The sequence below is a fragment of the Chrysochloris asiatica genome, unplaced genomic scaffold (genome assembly GCF_000296735.1).
Source record: "Chrysochloris asiatica unplaced genomic scaffold, ChrAsi1.0 scaffold00194, whole genome shotgun sequence".
In the NCBI taxonomy this organism is placed as follows: Eukaryota; Metazoa; Chordata; class Mammalia; order Afrosoricida; family Chrysochloridae; genus Chrysochloris; species Chrysochloris asiatica.
In genome coordinates this window covers 1,777,549-1,798,371 of record NW_006408712.1, presented here as the reverse complement: position 1 = coordinate 1,798,371, position 20,823 = coordinate 1,777,549, and the positions used below count along the sequence as shown (strand labels likewise).

General features: G+C 35.9%; 2 protein-coding genes across 3 annotated transcripts in view; one reads left to right on the top strand and one right to left on the bottom strand.

Moving 5' to 3' along the window:
- Positions 1-2,132, top strand: part of SAV1 (salvador homolog 1 (Drosophila)) — a 44,264-nt gene extending 42,132 nt beyond the window's left edge. The window contains exon 5 of the mRNA XM_006872340.1: positions 1,931-2,132. Within this exon, the coding sequence (XP_006872402.1) occupies positions 1,931-2,132 (202 nt within the window). The remainder of the gene's footprint in view (positions 1-1,930) is intronic.
- Positions 2,133-4,280: 2,148 nt separating this feature from the next.
- ATL1 (atlastin GTPase 1) overlaps positions 4,281-20,823 on the bottom strand; it is an 82,696-nt gene continuing 66,153 nt past the window's right edge. The window contains exons 9-14 of one of the 2 annotated variants that reach the window (XM_006872338.1): positions 18,859-18,986; positions 17,591-17,647; positions 16,724-16,795; positions 12,923-13,354; positions 10,413-10,427; positions 4,281-5,130 (exon numbers count right to left, since the gene is read on the bottom strand). In XM_006872338.1, coding sequence (XP_006872400.1) covers positions 5,020-5,130; positions 10,413-10,427; positions 12,923-13,354; positions 16,724-16,795; positions 17,591-17,647; positions 18,859-18,986 — 815 coding nt within the window. In that variant the 3' untranslated portion in view covers positions 4,281-5,019. The remainder of the gene's footprint in view (positions 5,131-10,412; positions 10,428-12,922; positions 13,355-16,723; positions 16,796-17,590; positions 17,648-18,858; positions 18,987-20,823) is intronic. The other variant, XM_006872339.1, reaches the window with a different exon arrangement.

Genomic DNA, 20,823 nt, shown 5'->3' with positions numbered 1-20,823 from the left:
TTTTTTTTTTTTTTTTAAAGGAAAGGATGTGGAGATTGTCCTTTTAGTGAAGGGAACTTAAGGGGCTGAACATAACTAGGTACAAAAACAGTTATATGACACGCTTTTGGGAAACACCATACAGCTGTTACTTCAGAGGTGCTCATTGAGTATTTCTTATATGACCCTTTGATTTTATGTTGGCAAATGGTTGGGAGTCTCCCACTAAAAAGAAGAAAAAACTGTTTACCAAGCATAGCTATTAATGAATTTTCAGTGCTCATTAAACCATTAGACATTGCTGTTGAGTGTTGTCTAGTTGGATCTGACTCATAGCGACTCTGTATAGGGTTTCCGAGGAGTGGCTGGTGAATTTGAAGTGCCGACCTTGCAGAAACCAACCTTGTGGTCCAATGCATTCTCCCACAGTGCCATACCAGGACTCCAAGTCATTAGATAGTCCAAGGGAATAGTTTTTTCTTACGGTGTTTCATATTGTGTTCTGCTGGTGGTCCTGGTACATATGTAGTATGAGGCTCTTATTAGCTGTTCATATATGTTTTCTGTTTCCCTTTTTTGGTTATTTTTTTATTAGATAGATGATCCTTTTGGAATAAGATGCTAAATGAAATACTAAATAGCAAAAGAACATTGGGTAGGAAATATTATAATTATTAAAAAGAAATCTGCTGGAATTTACAGCTAAAGCTTCCTATTTTGTCTACTCAGCAATATGACTTAAGTATAACTTCAGTAACACATAGGTGTCTGTTTTGCTATATGTATAGCTCAAGATCTTTGTATAGTCTTATGTTAATCAGTATTAACATTCAAAATCAGGACTCTAAAGCATCTTGGTCCATAATTCTATGGCTTTCGGAACTTTAGTCACTGAATGCTTTGTTTTTTAAGTTTTAGTGTTTTCATTTGTAAAATGAGAAAATGGGATTAATGTTTACCCTCAGATTTCTATGAATTCATAGTTTAAATTACTGATTTAATAGTTGATTGCCCACTTGTATCTCAGCATGTAATCCACTTATTACTGAAGAACTAAAAACCTGGGATATATGCATACATAATCTTGTGTGGATCCTTTCCACATTGTAATGTCTTCTACAATCCTGGTTATCCTATCCTCAGATTTAAAAAGACCGTATTCTTTCCTTTCTTGTTTGAGTTTTTCTTTCTTTTTTTTTTTTAAATGACTATGTATTCAACTTTAGGAAGACTTGGCCCTATTCTGTTTGGTTCCTTGTTTGCTGCAATGAACAGCATTTTAACTTAAAAAGCTCTACCAGTTGGCCATTAGGCAGGCTTGTAGAATGTGCCCTTGGGTTGTTTAAATTATTATATATTCCTGAGTGTTTTTGTGTACATTAAAAAAAAAAAAACAACTCTGGAGAGAATAAAAGCAAATACTGTTGAATGATGATGCAAGGAGGGGATTGTAATCACTGTAATAAAATGAAATACGATAGGATGAGAGCAAAACTGAGGTTCTCCAATGTAAACTATCACTCAATTCACAATGAAAGCTTTAAAAAAACAAAAAAACTCTCCCAGTGCAGATGACTGCCTATTTTTTCACATTACTACTTGAAAGCACTTTGTATTCTAAAGTCGTCTTAATTCCTGACAATTAACTTTGGGTTAACTACTGACTAGCATAGAACATTTTCTTGAAAATTACGTAACTGCTATGTTTTGAAACCTGTTTTGATATTTGACTAGTGTTAATGTTGTAACTGATACTTCATATAAAAATGGGTAAATTTTTAGCTTAAATTGAAGTAAATGTTAGCAGCTTCTCTTCTTACTCTGTTTAAATGAGTTAGTAATTCAGTTATTTTAAAGTAGAGTTTGTAGTGTTATTACAGTACAGTTGATATTTATAAAAACAGACCATTGTATGGGTTTTGAGCATCTCTATGGCTGTGTTTTAAAACAGATACGACCACATTCTGAAGTGGGAACTGTTCCAGCTGGCTGATCTGGACACATACCAGGGAATGCTAAAGTTGCTCTTCATGAAAGAACTGGAACAGATTGTTAAAATGTATGAAGCTTACAGACAGGCTCTTCTTACAGAGCTAGAAAACCGCAAGCAGAGAAAACAGTGGTATGTCCAGCAACGAGACAAGAAATTTTAAGTTAATTTTTTTTTTTCAAATAAAAACTTAAGTTTTATAATGGCTTTAAAATATTTTCACAGAAAGTAAAAAAAAAAAACTGCAACAAGAACTCTGTTTAAGAAAGGCAGCTTACTTTTTGGAAATTACAAAGTTTTAATTTTACATATATTTTGTTATTAAAAGTATTATTTTAATGAACAAACAAGTCATTCTAAGAGCCAACAAACACTTTCAAATGCTGTATATTAGGAAACTGCTTTGAATACGTTTTATGGAGACAAATGCAGCAAAATTGTCAATGTAAGCAGGTAATAAGTAGGAAATGGTTAGTTGGTTATCTCTTACATGAGCAGTACCTTTCTTTTTAAGAGAGAGAATCTATGCAGTATGTAAAGTCAGATGTTTTCTACTTTAGTGTTGAGTATTACAATGGGATGGTTCAAATATTACCACAGTGCAGTTGAAAACAAAGTAGGATTGGGGACCTTACTGTGAACATGTTCTGTATTTAATGTATGGGTACCCCTACCCTTTGCCCCAACCCCATAAAAAAAAGTAAAGAAGCATTTTAAAGTATGTTGAGAACATGTATTTTGGTATGAAAGGGTGACAGGCCTATGATGTTTCAGGACTAAATTTAGAACATAAGCCTCAAGCCCATGTGGGAAAGGTGTGTAAGGGGCTCAAAGTTGCTATCTAACTTTCAGCACGGGCTCTTAATGCATTTAGCTTGGCACTGACGAGACAGTCAGTGGAGGGATGCCGACAGCATAGCACACTGCCATTCTGACAGACGGAGTTAAGCTGCCAAAACTGACAATCAGGGATTCAATAAGAAATCTTATTCATGAAACTGATTTTACATTACTTTTCTATCTTCAAAGAGTTTGTCATACAACTTTAAAACCACATTATTTCCCTCCTAATTTTTTTTCCCCTTTTGGTTTAATAGTTGTCCAGATGTTGTTCCTAATTAGTGCAGTACATTTGATTGCAGACAAATTTATACCATTTGTAGTGTAATTAATCTCTAGGATTCAGTGAATTTTAACATTAGTCAGAGTAGCTTTTCAGTTTTATTTACAGGTGATGTAAATATATTTTTAGATTAGGTAATGCTCAGAAATACAAAGCACTCCCATTTACATATCTGTGAGTTTGTATTATTGATAAAATGTTGAAACTGTCAAATGTTTGATTTTTATATAACAAGTGTATTAAATATATTTTTGTGGAAGCTAACTGTGTGGTGTTTGAGTCTGTGCTTTACATACAGTGGTGCAGAAGTTTGATTTTTCTGTGTAGAAGGCCCCTAGGCAAAGGAAGCAATATAATGACAGGGAGGGATATTAAAAATAAAGAAAAAAAATTTAGAGGAATTTTATCAGTGGGAAAAGATACTTTGTGGGCTTGTGACCAACCTTTTCTAAGATACAAGCTTATTGGTTTTTGTTGTTTTTAGGTACCATCTAGTCGGTTCTGACTCTTAGTAACTCAGTGAGTCACAGGGTTTTTCCGAGGCTATAAATATTTACGGAACCAGAAAGCCTCTTCTTTCTTCTTGCTGACCTGTGGGTAGCAATTCAGTGCTTATCCTACAGAGCCAACAGCATTCCTATAAGCATGTATAACTTATGAATAAACTTCTAAACATTCTATCTTAACTATTTTCTATATTATTCCTTAGTTTATATTACCATTTAATTAAGACATAGCCATTTCTAAGAAAGTTAGAAATTACTGTTTTGGACCTCCTAAATAAAACATTTTATTACTTCTTTTTCCATTACTTTTTTTTTTCCCCTCTAAAAGGTCTAATCATTTCATTGTTGTTATGTGCCGTCGAGTCACTTCCGATTCATAGTGACCCTGTATAGGGTTCTGAGGCTTTTTATTCTTTGTGGGAGCAGAAAGCCTCAGATCAGCTGGTAGACTCAAAACAGTGACCTTGTGGTTCGTAGCCCAGTACTTCTCCTAACAGTTCATTACAGATACAATATAGAATCACTGGTTTAACAAAACTGGTAGGTACTTAACGGGATTGACATATGTTCCTTAAATGGAAATTTAAACTTGTGCTGTCAGCATTTAAAAAAATACATTCTGATATTAAAAAGAAAGACAAAAACCTTTATCATTCTATATCAGCACCTCCCAAACATTTCCAAATCAGTAAGCATTTGTTTTTAGGATTCAAAGTAAACTTTAATAACAATTCACATGTTAAAAGAATAAACCTATGAAGAATACATTTTTTATGTATCAAATGAAAAAATATACAATGCAGTGAAACTTAAATACATATACAAAGTGATTTTTGTGCATTTTTTATCAAGAAGTTATAATCTTTATTAAATCATAATGTAAAAGAAGCAATATATAATTTTTGACAAATCAATGAAACACTTTAAAAAATGTATTTTAAAAATAACTAAGAGCTGATGGTATATGTAAGATGAGACAGACTGAATCAACCCTGCTGGGTTTTGATGTGTGCATTAACAAATGACTAAAATAATTTAAAAATTCTTCTGTAGAAATTAAATGAGCATATCCAAACGTGGAGCAATATTACTACATGGTTCAGTTATAACCCAGTAGTAGTAATTAGTGAATTCAAGCAGAACACATGTACTGTTATCATAAATAGACAAATACTTTAAATTATAATAGCGTATTTGAAGACAAAATCAGGAAACTGTACCTCTTAGCAAAATAATATAACCATGCATACATACATCTGCTTATTAAACACTTAAACGTCAACTAAACCATTCTGTTGTCTTCAGAGGTGCTTGATACTTTACTGTGTTCTTATGGAAGTATTCTGAATGGTTGCATGGAGATACAAAACTTATTGTTTAACTGACAACTGGTCATGCACCTGTACTTTTTAAAGTTTGGATTATATCTTCTTTTTTTCTGATTCTTCAGTAGATTCTGACTTTGGTGCCGGAAATGCATGTTGGTATAGATGTCTGTGAGTTGCTGCTGCACTGTAAAGCTTGTATAAAGCCTAGAAGTAAAAGAATCAAGATTATGATACATTTTGTTAAACACATAAATGCATGTTTTCCATTTTAAAAGTAATTGTAGTATATGGTACTGTTTAAAACGTAGCATGCTAAATTTGAAATCTCATTTAAAATCTACATAATCTAAATTAACAGCTAATTTCTTAATTCAACTTTATAATGTATGTGCTACCATTTTTGCAAATTGATCTTAATGGTGCATGTTTTATTCTCAGATGGTTTTCTTTTTTCCCTGCATATTTAGAAAAGAGCTTTCCAACCTGTATGCCCCAGGAGAGTGTTGAGAACTCCTACTGTGAATACTCTCAATTTTAGAGGAATTATAAGCTTATAACTTCTGATTGTCAATAGCTACTGTATTATACATAGTTAGTCCACTTGTTCAGGGCTTACAATAGGTTCTCCAGAGTGGGACCACAGTTACTCTCCATCATTTTCTGATACATTCAAGTAGCTAAACAAGTATACTGCCATTTACCCCACTGTCCTGTGATACCTCACTTAAAACATGCTTCTTTGCTGTTAGTTCATATAAAATCTTAATTCCAAAACATTACCATAGAAATGCTTCCTTCATTAAAATTACCTTTATGATTCTTCTATGCATCCCTTTAGCAGTGTTTAAATTAGGGATTTTTACATCATATATATTGCTGTATACAAGCATCCAGAAACACTTCCATGTTTTTATTTCTCCTCTCACCTGATGTCTCACATAAAAGTTGTCTTTGAATGCTTTTAAAGGCTCAATATCCTTTAAATAATAGACAGCTTCATAGAATTGATCTGTACTATGAGTGCATCCTGGTGAGACATGGTATTGAGCGCTTGTTTGGTACCATAGAGCTAGTTACGACTCAGAGCAGCCCTCCATACACTACAACAAAACACTCTCCAGTCTGTGCCATCCTGTCCTCAGGAGCCTTGCTGTGTTTGAGCCCATTACTGCAGTCACTGTGTCAGCTCATCTTGATAATGACCCTTGTTGAGGGCCTTCCTCTTTTTTGCTAACCCTCTACAAAGCATACCATTCTCTAGGCACTGGTTCCTTCTGATAATATTATACCCAAAGTACATGAGACAAAGTACAGCATTCTAGCTGTACTTCTTCCAAGACAAATTGGTTCATTCTTCTGGAAGTTATGGTGTATTCAATATTCTCCACTAATTTCATAATACAAAGGCATCATTTCTTCAGTTTCCTTATTCATTGTTCAAATCTCAGATGCATATGAGGTGACTAAAATACTATGACAGGTGTACCTTAGTCCTTAAACTGACATACTTGCTTTTTAAACTTTAAAGAGGTCTTTGGTAGCAGATTTGCCCAATGCAATACATTGATTTCTCAACTGCTGCTTCCATGGTCACTGATGCGAGTTAAATGAAATACTTGACAAACATCAGTCTTTCTCCATTTATCATGATGTTTATTGCTCCTGTTGTGAGTTGTTTTCTTTGTATTCAGGTGTAACCTAAAGACTGGACTCTTTGATCATTATCAGTAAGTGCTTCAAGTCCTCTTTGCTTTTAGCAAGCAAGGTTATGTCATTTGCATATACCAGACTATGAGTTTTCCTCCAATCCTGATTGCCATGTTCTTCATATAGTTTAGCTTCTTGGATTATTTGCTCAGCATGCTGATTGAATTGAATGTGTATGGTGAAAGAATACAGCCCTAACATTCACCGCTCCTGATTTTAAACCATGCAGTTTATGCTCGTTCTGATCAAACAACTGCCTTCTGGTCTATGTACAGGCTCTACATGAGCACAACTGGTGTTCTAGAATACTCATCTTTGCAATATTATTCATAATTGGTTACAATACACACATTTGCATACTTTTGAATAACCAATAAACATCTTCCTGGCATTCTCAGCTTTCAGCCACAATATCTCTGACGTCAGTAAGATATCCCTCATTCCATGGACTCGTATGAATCCAGCTTGAATTTCTGGCAGTATTCTGTTGATGGACTGCTACAACCATCTTCGAATTATTTTTAGCAAAATTTACTTGCATGTGATTAATGATTTGTTGTTGTTAAGTGCAGCTGACTTGGTTCTGACTCATAGTAACCTGTATAGGATTTCTGAGAAATAGCTGGTGGATTTGAAATGCTGACCTTGGAGTTCACACCTACTTTTCAGTCCATTGTATTATTCTGCAGTGCTACAACAGGACTCCAAATTTCTGCATTCTGTTGCATCACCTGTTTTTGGAATGGGCACAAGTACAGATTTCTTCTAGTACATGACCCAAGTAACTGTCTTTGAACTTTCTTGTTATAGATGAGTGAGTGCTTCAGTTAGATCCATTTCTTGAATTATCTCAACGTATTCCATTCATTCCTGGAACCTTGTTTTCAGCTTGGAATTCTTCCTTCATTACCACTAACTCTTGATCATATGTTATCTCCCAAAATGACTGAACATCAACCAAATCTTTTTGGGACAGTGAGTGTGTATTCTGTGTATTCCATTTTCTTTCGATGCTTCCTGCATCGTTAATTATTTTACCCATAGAATCCTTCACTATTGCAACTCAAGGCTTGAATTTTTCTTCAGTTTCAGCTTGAGAAATTCTGAGCATGTTCTTCCCCTTTAGTTTTCTAACTCCAGACCTTTGCACATTTCATTATAATACATGACTCTGTCTCCTTGAGCCGTCCTTGACAATTTTTGTTTAGCTTTTACTTCACCATTTCTTTCATTTGCTTTAGCTGCTCTACCAAAGAGCAAAATTCAGAGTCTCTTCTGGCATTTGGTCTTTGTTCCTGTCTTTTTAATGACTTTTTGCTTTTTTCATGTGTGAAGTTCTTGATGTTATCTTACACTAGTTTGGTAGTTGGTCATTAGTGCATCAACTCTACTCTTAAGAAGGTCTCTAAATTCAGGTGGGATATATAGTGTATTTTGAGTTTTGTGGACTTGTTTTCATTTTCTTTAGCTTCATCTTCTACTTCAACTTGCATGTTAGCATGTGGCACTGGGAACTTGTGAGTCTGAAAACTGGGTTTGAACCACAAGGCTAGCGGTTCAAACTCACCAGCTGCTCCTTGGAAATCCTATACAGGGTCTCTATGAGTCAGAATACACCCAACAGCACTTAACAACTAACAAACAGTCTTTCCCTGGCCATGTTCTGACTGATGATATTTTACCTTTTCTATAGTCTTTCTCCACAGAGGTAGGAGATTTGATTCCTTTCATTTATGTTGCTGAAAAAAAGGTTATTTGCAATAAATAAGTCATTGGTCTTACAAAGTTCCATCATGTGGTCTCTGGCATTGTTTTGATCACTAAAGATATATTTTTTAACTGCTGATCTGTTTCCAACTATTGTGTTCCAATCAGCAGTAATTATCAATGCATTTTGACTGCATGTTTGATCAGTTTCAGTCTGCAGAAGTTTGTAAACATCTTCAGTTTATACATCTTTGGTTTTAATGACTGGTATGTAAATTTGACTAAGTCATGTTATCTGCTCTTCCTTATGTGAGCATGGATCTTATCCTATCACTGACAGCATTGTACTTCAGGACAGATTTCAAAATGTTATCTTTGGTGATGAATGCAGTGCCCTTCCTCTTCAATTTGCCATTTCACATTGTCTGATCAAAATGGTGATACCAGTCCATTTCAGATCACTAATACCTAGAATATCAATCTTTATGCATGCCTTTCCATTTTTGCCAATTCCCAGTTTTTCTAAATTTATACTTCATATATCTCACATTCCAATGATTAACAGATGTTTGTAGCTGTTTCTTTTTATTTCCTCATCAGCAAATGAAAGTCCACAATGATTTTACTCTGTCCACAACATTAATAAGATCACATGTACTTGGAGGAGACAACTCTTCTCCAACCATATTTTGAGTGCCTTCAAAGGGACTTCCAGCATTGTATCAGACAGTGTTCTGCTACTATTTATAAGGTTATCACTGGCCAATTCTTTTAAAAAAGATTTCCAGGTCTTTCTTCCTAGTCTGTCTTAGTCTGGAAGCTCTGCTGAAGCCTTATCACTATGGGTGACCATGCTGGTATTTGGAAAACCAGGAACATAGCTTCCAGTCTCACAGCAACATGCAAACCATCACAGTACAACAAACCGGTGACAGACGTGTAGTAGGACACTGTCCTAGATCTACTGTAGTCAGCTTAATACCTGTTTAAAGTTTAGATTTTGTCCTCAAGGTTTGATTTATATAGTCTAACATATCTGAATTTTACATTAAGTAACTCTTTATTGACTTATAAATGTTAAATGCTCACAGGTATTTAAGTAGAGGACATGATCCAGTAACATGGGAGATTAGAAACTGAGGCAAGAATTATGTGCTGTCTCTGTAGTTGTTCTACATCAGCTTTGCTTCTTGGAGATAATGACTCCACAAGATCCTCCTTTTTAATATAAAAGTGATTTCTTCACTTAGGCTCACATTCTTTCCTCAGATGCACTGTTCTGTATATATGTAGTAGGAGAAATGAGCACTGATTCACAGGCCAGGTCTGAGGTATGCCATAAATGCATACTGCCTAGATCCTGCTTAAAGTGGTAACTAGGTAACTCAGTCACCTGTCACTAAAAACAACTTCCAAAGCTTATGTCGTTAGCTGTTGTTGAGTCACCCCTGATTCAGTGGCCCCATGCACAACAGGATCAGACCATTCTGATCCACAGGGTTTTCACTGTCTGAATTTTGGAAGTAGATTGCCAAGCCTTTCTTCTTAGTCTGGAAGTTCTGCTGAAATCTATCCAGCATCATAGCAGCACACAGCCTCCACTGACAGGTGAGTAACAACTGGAAGACTGACTGGGAATTGAAACAAGGTCTCTCATGAAAGGTGAAGGCTCTGCCACTGAACCGCGACAGCTCTCTCAAAAGTTGATTGCATCACTTAAATGTACCCAGTAGTCAAGTTGCCTCAAGGTTCATAACTGTACTTGCTTAACTCAGTAGAAAAACACTAGGCACGAAGCCAGAACATTGGATTTTTGAAATTTTCTACATATTCAAGAAAGCAGGACATTAATTCTTGTGTTTCATGTGGAGATAAAATCATATATGGTATAAGGAATAAAATATTCTTTAAATGTTAAAAATTCACAATTACATTTTTGGAAGAATATAGAAATAATGGTCACTAAAGGTTTTCTAATCTACATTAAGACATCACTTAACAGCTACTTAATTTGTAAAATAATATAAAATTTACAAATACAGAACTCTTAATAATAATAATAATAAACTTACCTCATTTGTACTTCCCTGTGGCAAAGGCAGTTTAAAAAGGAGAAAGAGAATGTAGATATCTTGCTTCGTTAATAGCATTACAATATGCAAACTTTGTGTACAACATTGTTTTGTGGGTATTTAACAAAAATCTTTCTACAAATTTTTCAGATTAGATTACAAATTTTTTGAGTTTCCTGAGGTACCTAATTCTATATTTGTCATAGTTGCAGCAGCTTATTCAAGGAGAATTTGGGGATTTACCTCAAATAGCTCCACCTCCACCTCTTGAGAGCTATTTAAGACAATAATTCAGAACTTTGAGTTTCTATTTCACTATTTTCCCATAGTGCCACCAACTAGGCTCTTCAAAGGCACAAGGTAAATATATCTATTATGTATGATATTTATAATTCGACACCTACTTCTCACCCATTATCTCATTACCCAACATTCTGTAAAACTTTGAAAACTTCTCAGGCAGGGCCTCTCATATCCAGCCACCATTTGGGTCATGGCCAAACACAGGGTTATCTTCTGTGGACTACCCCAAATTATATACCAGAAGCCCTGGCGATGACTGTGCCACCCAAGGACAACAACCCACTGGTCACAGGATGCCTTCTCCAGTTCATCTATGGTGTCTGGGTCTGGCCATGGTGGGTGCGGGGCTCTAGCAGGACAATGTAAAGTTGTGGACAGGCGGAAGACTGAGTGAGGCCTGAAGATGCCAAGGATATCAATGGGGAGAGACAGGCTAGGGGAGCAAAAGGGGGTCACAGAGGGCATGAGGTCAGGGTAAATGGAGGATGAGTGGGGTCCCTGGCCAAGGCAGGTGCTGGAAGGCTGTGGACAGCACCCAAACTCTAACACCAGCACCTCTAAACCCCATGGGATCTACAGGGGTGGGCAAGGGGACCTCTCCAGGCCATGAAATTCATGAGATGTACCAGATGTGGTATGGCCCCTGACTTCAAATAACAACCTGGTGTTTAGAATTTCAAATAACAATTTCAAATAACAACCTGGTGTTTAGAATCTAACCATTTCTGGTAGGTGAGGAGTGGAGGTATCATAAAGAATATATTTAAATATTCCGTTTTGTTTTTGAAAAAGAGGGTGTTTTTAATTTTGGAAACTTTCAAATCTATAGAAAAATTGTATGAAAAGAACAATAAGCACCAATATAAAATAATCTAGATTCACCAACTGCTCGTGTTTTGCACAATGGTATACTTGCTTGCCCTTCTCTCCCTCATTGACAGGCAGTTGATTCCAGTTCATAACAACCTGAAGGACAGAGTCAACTTCCCCAGAGGGTCTCTAAGGCTGCAGATCTTTATGGAAGTAGACTCCCACAGCTTGCTCCCACTTGAGTATTCACTTCATGTGAGGAATTACAGCTATTATTTGCTACCTGCAGACCATAAAATTTCACAAGTCTTACCTCCGTAATTGTATTCAGGATTTCAATTTAGCTCCTTTAAATTCCCCTAAGTTTTCATGAGATACCTGAAGATACTTCCATAATGACACAATGAGTTGGTCACTGTTATATGTATGTCTATATCTATCTCCCCTCCATGTTACTGGGAAATGAAACATGACATTCTTGGCTCCTTAATATGGCTAATTAAACCAAAAGGGACACCTGAGCCACCCATGAGGTGGACCATTGGTTCATTCAAAAGTCTTGCTTTGATAGAAATAAACTGAAGTAATCTAACAATTTTATGAGTTTATACTAAAAGAATGACCTATGATAGTATTTCATATACCCTAACAAAGCCAATTTTAGTCAAGTAGATAGGTTGACCATATGAAGTACTGCTAACATAATCAGCTAAATGAAAATGCATCTTAACTGTCTTCTCATTTATTTGAGCAGCTTTAGTACTTTTAGGATAAGAAAAAGTAAAAACACTACTTAAACCATATATTTTAAAAAAAATATTAAAATGTTAACTGGAAAACAGTTGTGTGGAACATAACATACATGAGGACAGAACAAAAAGTACTGCCACAAAATCATAGAAACTTTTATTAAACAAAACTACCAAAATGTGAATCTATTATTGTAGCCTCCATCTAGGTCTATACACAAGTGTTAATGGAATGTGGTATAAAAACCAGTTGCCATAAAAATAGTCGCCATAAGCTACTGAACTTTCTATCTTGAATTTAACAGGTCTAACAGATCCCTTTGGAAGCCATTGTTTTGAGTGGACCTCTTTTTGGAAAGCAGCCTAATGAGATTAAAAACTTTTCTGTAGCAAACCATTGATTACAGAGACATGTTTAAGCACATTTTGTTAGAATAAACTCATACATGTATGAACTAGAACCCCAGCAGCAATACTTTTTGACTTACCCTCATACTTGCATTTTGCCATCTTGGTAGACTACAAATTCTTGAAGATTAGGACTTTAGTCACGATCATCTGTATATTCCCAACATCTAACTCAGTACCTGATAGGTGGCACTCATATGTGTGATCAACTGAGTTAAAGAGAATGAAAAGTATTCTTACCTGGTCCCACAAGGCTGCAGCCACCTGGTCTATTACTGCTCCCAGCTCGCGGTATTCTCCAGAGTACCGGATGTATGCCCATGTGCATAGCGTGATAAGGGTCAGTCCCATTATCATATTGCATAGGCTAGCTATGATGTCCAAACCAATGAATCCAGTCACACCAGCAATCACATACGTGATAAAGATGACAACAAACAGTGTGGCTGGAGTACGAGCTGCATGGAAGATATTTTTGCTATCATTGTGCTTGATATACTGGATGTATAGTTCATCTATTTCACTTTCCAACTGCTGTAGGTAACGTCGGCTAAATTCTTCCCCACCCATCTTCTTCACCCCTCGGAATAACTTCACAGATTCTTCTTTAAGCTCTAGATGTTTGGTTTGCAGGTCACTAGGAGCCAGAAATGGTTTGTCGCCACCACAAATCTGTGTCAGATACAGAAGTATTTTTAATGTGATGTAGAGAAAAATTAGCAAATGTATCAAAAATCTTCACTTAGCTAGTTGAATTTTTTGTTGTTGTTAGGCGCTGTCGAGTCAGTTCTGACTTAGAGTGACCTATCGCACAACAGAACAAAACACTGCACCCTGAACCATTCTCACAATTGTTAAGTTTGAGCCCACAGTTGCTACCACTGTGTCAATTCATCTTGTTGACCCTCTATACTTTACCAAGCATGATGTCCTTCTCCAGACACCAGTTCTTCCTGACAACATGTTCACAGCACAAGAGATGAAATCTCGCCATCCTTACTTCTAAGGTGTATTCTGGCTATACTTCCACAACAGATTTGTTTGAGGAAGATAAAGATATTTGATACTGAGAACACATGCAGATGGCTACAGTTCAACAAACTAGACTTTTGCCTATGAATGCAGTGACTCAAAATTCCAACTGGAATGAAAGGATTCTTCATATCAAGGGACACCGTTGTTTCCTCAGTGTACTGGGTTGATGTTGTTGTTGTTGTTGTTGTTGTTGTTGTTATGTACCGTGGAGTCAGTTCTGACTCATAGTGACCCTGCACAGGGTTTCTGAGGCTGCAAATCTTTACGGGAGCAGAAAGCCTCATCTTTCTCCCACAGAACAGCTGGTAGTTTTGAACTGCCGACCGATTGATAGGGACTAGAAATTTAGACACAGACTATCAAAAATGGGGAGCTACAAAGGCATGAAGTGGATGGCTTACAAGCTTTCATGAGTGTGCTTAATTACAGAATGAAGGGGATAAAAAAGAGAGACAAAATAGATTCACTTATTTGATCTTCTCCTCTACGCTACCAGAGACTCCACGGCACATAACAACAACAATTTGATCTTCTCGCAGTTCGTGGTACTTTCAGTATTTTCCAACACCATAATTCAAATGCATTGCTTCTTTTCAGGTCTTCGTTATTCATTGCCCAGCTTTCAAGTACAACAAAACCTACATATTTGTTTCGTTATACAACAAAATCTGAAGATTTGTTTTGTTGGCCTACATCTTTCCACTCTCCATCTCTACAAGGAGTGACTAAGTGGGATTGATATTTTATAGATGATTAATTTACATATATATTTTTTAATTCTGTCATCGAGTCAACTTTGACTCACAGCAACTCTGTACATGGTTTCTGAATCTAGAAATATTTATGAGAATGGAACAGAAAACCTCATCTTTCTCCTGCAAAGTGGCTGCTGGGTTTGAACTGCTGATCTTGTGGTTAGCAGTCCAGTGCCAGCCAGCCTCCTTAACTTACATGAAGTCACTCTTAACTTGTATTCTCTTTTTGACATGGGAAATAACATCCATGCCTTAATCCAACTCTCTAAAATGTAAATTGCGAGTACAGTATCTCTGTAGGGTAAGCACTGGACTACAAATCACATGATCAACGGGTCAAGCCCACTAGCAGAAAGATGAGGTTTTCTGCTCCCACAGACTCAAAACCTAGGAAACCATATACAGAGTCTCTGAGTGGGAAGGAACCAACTTGAGTATCCTTAATAACAACAGCAACATGATGAAAAGGCCTAATACACATTAAAGTGCAAACTGAGTTCATTCCCAGAATAAATCCAACTTCAAGAAAACGACTTATATTCAGATTCCTCTAGGAAAACTGTTTTAGCTACACTGTTGTTAAATGCTGTCGAGTCATTTCCACCTCATAGCAACCCTATATAGGAGCGACTGTTGCATTTGAACCATTGACCTTGCAGTTCAAACCAGCTTGCAGGCCAGTGCTTGTCCTACAGTGCCACACCAGGACTCCTCTAGCAACATACACAGAAGTGATTTTGATCAACAAAGCTTAGTTTAGAACTATAAGCTCTCAAAGTAAACTTGTGAAATATATTTTCCTGGGCTGTTTCACTGGTTTTTGTTTGAATATAGCCCATTGAGTAGTTTCTTCTAGACATCAGGTGGAAGCATATTAAATGTTTTAGCTCTACATTTTCCTTTTTAAAAAAAGTTACAAGGGAACTTTATTAACCATACCTTTTACTTTGGTTATATGATTATAGGTATATTTTTTTACTTCCAACATGGTTACTGCTCCAATGTAAATTGGTTCTGACATAAGTCAAATTTGTCTTTTGTTTTTCAGTTTTCATTATCTCTGTCTTTGATTATCAGTATTATTATAAATCAGATCTTTATTTTTCTTGAGGGTTGGAAACATTACATCTGAGAATGATAAACCAGCAAATTGTATGTGGCAACACTATGTAGTGCGTATTACTGACACTGTTGTTAAGTGCCATCGGGTCACTTCTGACTCAGCAATCCTGTATAGGGTTTCTGAGGAGCAGCTGGTGAGTTTGAACAGCTGACCTTGCAGTTCAAACTGACCTTGAGGTCGAGTGCTTATCCTATAGTGTCACTCCAGGACTCCATATTACGGATAAGATACATAAAAAAACAAGAGTCACAAATGTGGTTGGTCATAACTTAAATACACCATAAGTCAGTGACTACCTGCATCTAGAGTATAGTCTCTGAATGCCCTTGGCTTGTGTTGTAAACACCATTTCATATATTTCCTTTCATACTCAGAGGTAACAATTTTACATTTACTTTTGATATGATAATATTTTCATGGAAAAATTGTGATAAAAAAACTTCTATCATACTACACAACTGGTTGTAAGGTGTAGACCATAAGGCAGCATCCTAATTTGGAATGCTAAAATGGAAATGTATAGAAATATTAGCCCATGAGGTTGTTTTGGGTTTTTTCTCCCTAAAATGAAAACCCTAGCATTGTGATGGGAGGATATATTATAAATAAGAACAATTCATTTAAAATACCTTTAAAGTTGTGCATACAACATTTTTTTGGAAAAAATATTTTAGGAATACAATATATAGCAATGTATAGACTGCCTGAAGAACAAACAAATATGTCTTGAAAGAAGTGCAGAATGAAAGCTACTTAGAAGCGAGGATAGTGAGACTTTGTCTCATGTACTTGGAGAGACCAGTCTCAGAAGAAGATCATGCTTGGTAAAGTAGAAGGTCAGTGAAAAAGAGGAAGCCCTTCAATGAGATGACCTGGTACAGTGTCTGCAACAGTGGGCTCATGCAAAGCAATGCTTGTGAGGATGGAGCAACACCAGGTAGTACTGTTGTACACAGGGTCGCTATGAGTTGGAATCGACTTGATGGCACCTAACAATACACATAAGGCTAAGGAAGGAGAATAAGGCAGAGTCACCTTGCGTATAGTGTGAGTTGGGAAAATAAAAGAATAAATTCATAAGAAATACTGATTTTAGTTGAAACATTATTTAAAATATTTCATTCTTACCTCTTCCATTTTTTTATTGTATGTATCCTTGGCAGTTGCCACGGCTGCTAAATTGTTTGCTTCTGCTGTGGCCTTTGGACAAAGTACAAAATAGGATGTAAAAGAGAGTTCAGGTTTATTTCAGAACATTGTGTACAAGAAATGTGCAAGAAACCAAAGTCATCAAATAATTTGAAACTGTTTAAAGTATTTCCACATTTTAAAACTATTAATAAACTGAAAACTTAAAATACATAAATCATAGAACTTTATTTAATAAGCCATAATTCTTAATGAATTCTTATTTGTAAGACGTTTTAACTTTAAAAAAAATGTTTAAGCTTCTCACTAATTGCAAAAAATGTTAATAATAATATACAAACCCAAAACATGGGCGATAATATATAGTAGCTTTACATAAATTATGTATGTATATGTGTTTATGTCTTAAGTTTAAGTGCTACAGTTGACAGAACAATATGTCACTGATGACAAAAACAACCTTAAAGACACTTAAAAAGTATGTACCGAAAAAAGTTAGGTTTTCCTTTTTTTAATGTTAAAAGTGGAGATCACTTGTTTTAAACCTGGACCTCCTTTTTCTATTGGTTGCTCTCTTTATGAACTTAAATTACAGTATAAGTCTGCTTTATAAACAATTACAAAGAGAATGAAAACACTCTGGTTTAAAGGATTCATATTTCAACACAAGTGACGTTGTTATAGGTGCTTGTGAAAACACAGAAAATGGGTAAATAAAAAAATTACCTCCCAATAATTCATTCTGCCCTATATTTATATACAGTAATATCTCAGAATACAAGCACAAAAACTTAGCTTTAGTGATAAATATGTTTAAAAATGTTATGCCTCCTGATTAATAAATACCTGTAACATGGATTTGGGATGTGGTAATTCTTCACCTTGATAGATCTTTATATAAGCCTTAAAAAAAAAAAAGATTCATATTCAAACAATTTTATTCAATATTTCTCAAATTCTATTAAATTATATTCTAAGGGCTTAAAAATTCAGTAAATATTCTAAGGAACCTATAATAATTTTTTTCTCTCTCAGTTAAATTCCCTTCTTTCTTTGTGTTGCTGCTCCCTTTTCCTGAAATGCCTTTTTGACACATCTCCACTTGCCAAACCTACCCATCTTAAAAGTTCAACTCATTGCAACCTTCTTTAAAACTATTTCAGATTCCTCTTCTGAGAGTAACCTTCCTCTTTCAGTTGCTGACAGGAATTTGTCCCTGTGGATGTCATAAGCTTTAAAGAACAGATCTGTATAAAGAGCTTTCACAACAGTATGAATAAAAAGAACAGACTTTTATATGAATAAGTAAAATGCCATTTTTTGCTGTGAGTGATGAAGATAAGTAGACCACATAGGAGGTGTATTTTGATATTTTAAATAACAATTTATGAGTTTTAAAAACTGACAAGTTATTCTTTGAATCAGTGACCCACAAATTAAGTTGGTAACTGAAATTCTCCATTATATATGTAGGCTGGTAAAAGTGTATTAGGTCTTAACATGGTTTTCCATTTGAGGTAAACTGATAATTCTACTTCAAACTGACCCTTGGTTCAGAAAACAGAAACATGAAAATGTTTTCTCTAGGAGGAAGTCAAAGTACACAATCCCTTTGGGAAAATGTTCAGAGTGAAGGTAAACATTGAGTATAGGTCACGACTACGGGAGTTATGGTGTGGCGCTGTGGGTTAATGCGCCAGACTGCAAAGCCTTTTGAACTGTAAGGTCGACAGTTCAAGCTCACCAGCTGCTCCTCGGAAACCCTACACAGGAAACCCTATACAGGGTCACTATGGGTTGGAACTGACTCGACAGCATTAACAACAACAGTAACAACCTATGGTATACTGGGAAAACCTAGGACAGGGGGTGTTTCCAACTCAGATATATTTATCTTTCAAAATATATTTCTCACAAGATAAAAAGGGGCAGTAAAGTTACCTCTAAGAAGTTTCCTCAAAAAGTAATTTCTTTAAAAAAAAAAAATCATATTTGAGACTCCTTATATCTGTGTCCCCTATATTCCAGAGTCCACATTTTTTTGGTTTCATGTAGGAACTTCACTTCAATACTTGTCAATCTAATCACAAATGCTCTAGAAACAAGAATAATACCTTGAAGTACTCCACCAGACCTCGGCAGGTGATTTTATTCCCATTGATCTCTTTAATATCTAGGCTCTCAGGACTAAGTAGCCAAGGAATCAGTATTTTCAAGTTTTTGATGAATTCATCATCTATTTCTACAAGTAAAAGCAAATCCATCATTATTTTTAAAATCCTATCCAGTCTTCCATGCCATAGAACAACACACCCTTTGATTTCCTCCATTTTCTCCACCGACAATACATTCACTCATTTCCTTTCATTTAAACAACTGAACTGCACTCTTTGCAGGGTGAATGTTTGTGCCCAAATTCCCACTGCTGCTCTCTCTTACTTCCACATTCATAAAATAGCTTCCTTGTTATTAATTGTTGTTTATTTTATGAACCATTCATATAGCCATTTCATGTATTCTAATGTCTTTAAATCTTGTTTGTGGCACTGCAGGATAATGCACTGGATCACAACGTAGGTTTGAACTGCAAGGTCGGTGGTTCACACCCACCAACCACTCCTCAGAAACCCTATACAGAGTCACTATGAATCAAAGTCAATTCAGCAGTATATATTTGTTGTTGCTTAGTGTCGCTGATTCCAACTCATAGCAACCCTATATAAGGTTTCCAAAGAGCGCTGGTGGGTTTGAACCAGCAGCTATTCAGTTAGCAGTCTTATCCTACAACAAACACTGAGGTGCCATAAACTAAGTGAAGTGCCTTATCCAGAGAAGCAGTGACACTAGAGATGGTGGCAGAGATAGAGACATGGAGAGAGGGAGCAGCTGAGGAGTCTGGATTCAATGGAATAGAGGGATTGAGATCTGGAGGCCAGGAGGCAGACTTGCAGAATGTGCCCTTTGGTGACATAAATTATTATATACGCCTGAGTGTTGAAAAAACAACAACAACAACAAAAGCTAAACTGAATAGAGAGAAATACTGTTAATGGATGGTACATGGAGGGGATTAAAATCATTGTAATGAAACAAAGTATATGATTTGTTGAATGTACAACTGATGATCTGCCCTGTAAATAATTTACAACAAAAAGTTAAAAAGAGAAAAGATTAATAAAATTGAAGTGGCTGACTTACAAGCTTTCAGGTGGGAGTTTAGTTTCAGAGCGAGTGGGGTCAGGTAAAATCCCCAGTCAATACTTTCCATCTTGTCTAGACGGGTCAGGTGAAAGGAAATGGAGATAGGATTCTTTTGATATAATAGTGAATAAAGGTTATGATGACTAATGTTAATTGTCATATTTGTAAAGCTAGAAGATGTGTAACAAAAAGGTGGGAGTAGTTAATCTTTCATCCCAGGAACAGAGGATCCTAGAACCAGCAAGAGGGAAGAGCATGAACAGAACGTGGGACCCTAACAAGAGAAGCAGCGACAGCAGAGACCGAGGCAGAGATGATGACACGGAGACATAGAGCATCTGAGGACTCTAGATTCATGGAAAGAGAAAGGCAGTGTGCTGATGGGCAGGGGGATGGTTTGCAAAATGTGTCCTTTGGTTGTTTAAACGATTATATATTCCTATGTGTTTCTGTGTATATCAAAAGATGGCGATTATAATCATTACAATGAAACAAGACTGGATGAGTGCAAAACTTATGTTTTGCCATGGAGACTATCACTCAATTCACAATAAAAGCGTTTTTTTTTGTTTTGTTTTTTAAAAAAAGTGATACTTAACCTACAGTTATGTACCGTTGGGCAAGAACAATGATATGTACATCCTCCAAGACCATATATACATTGGAAAAGAAGTCAAGCTATTGTTGAATCATCTATGACTATGCCATCCTTAAAAGGACTTTTCATATAGAAAACATCTGAGTTTTTTTCAGGATGATCAAATAAATGGTTTGCCTAACTGGGTGGTATTTATCTTAAATTATATGGAAAAGTGATTATCAGCAGAAAAATTTGCTGATGAACTCAAAACTCAAGTTGATCATTAGATATAATAATT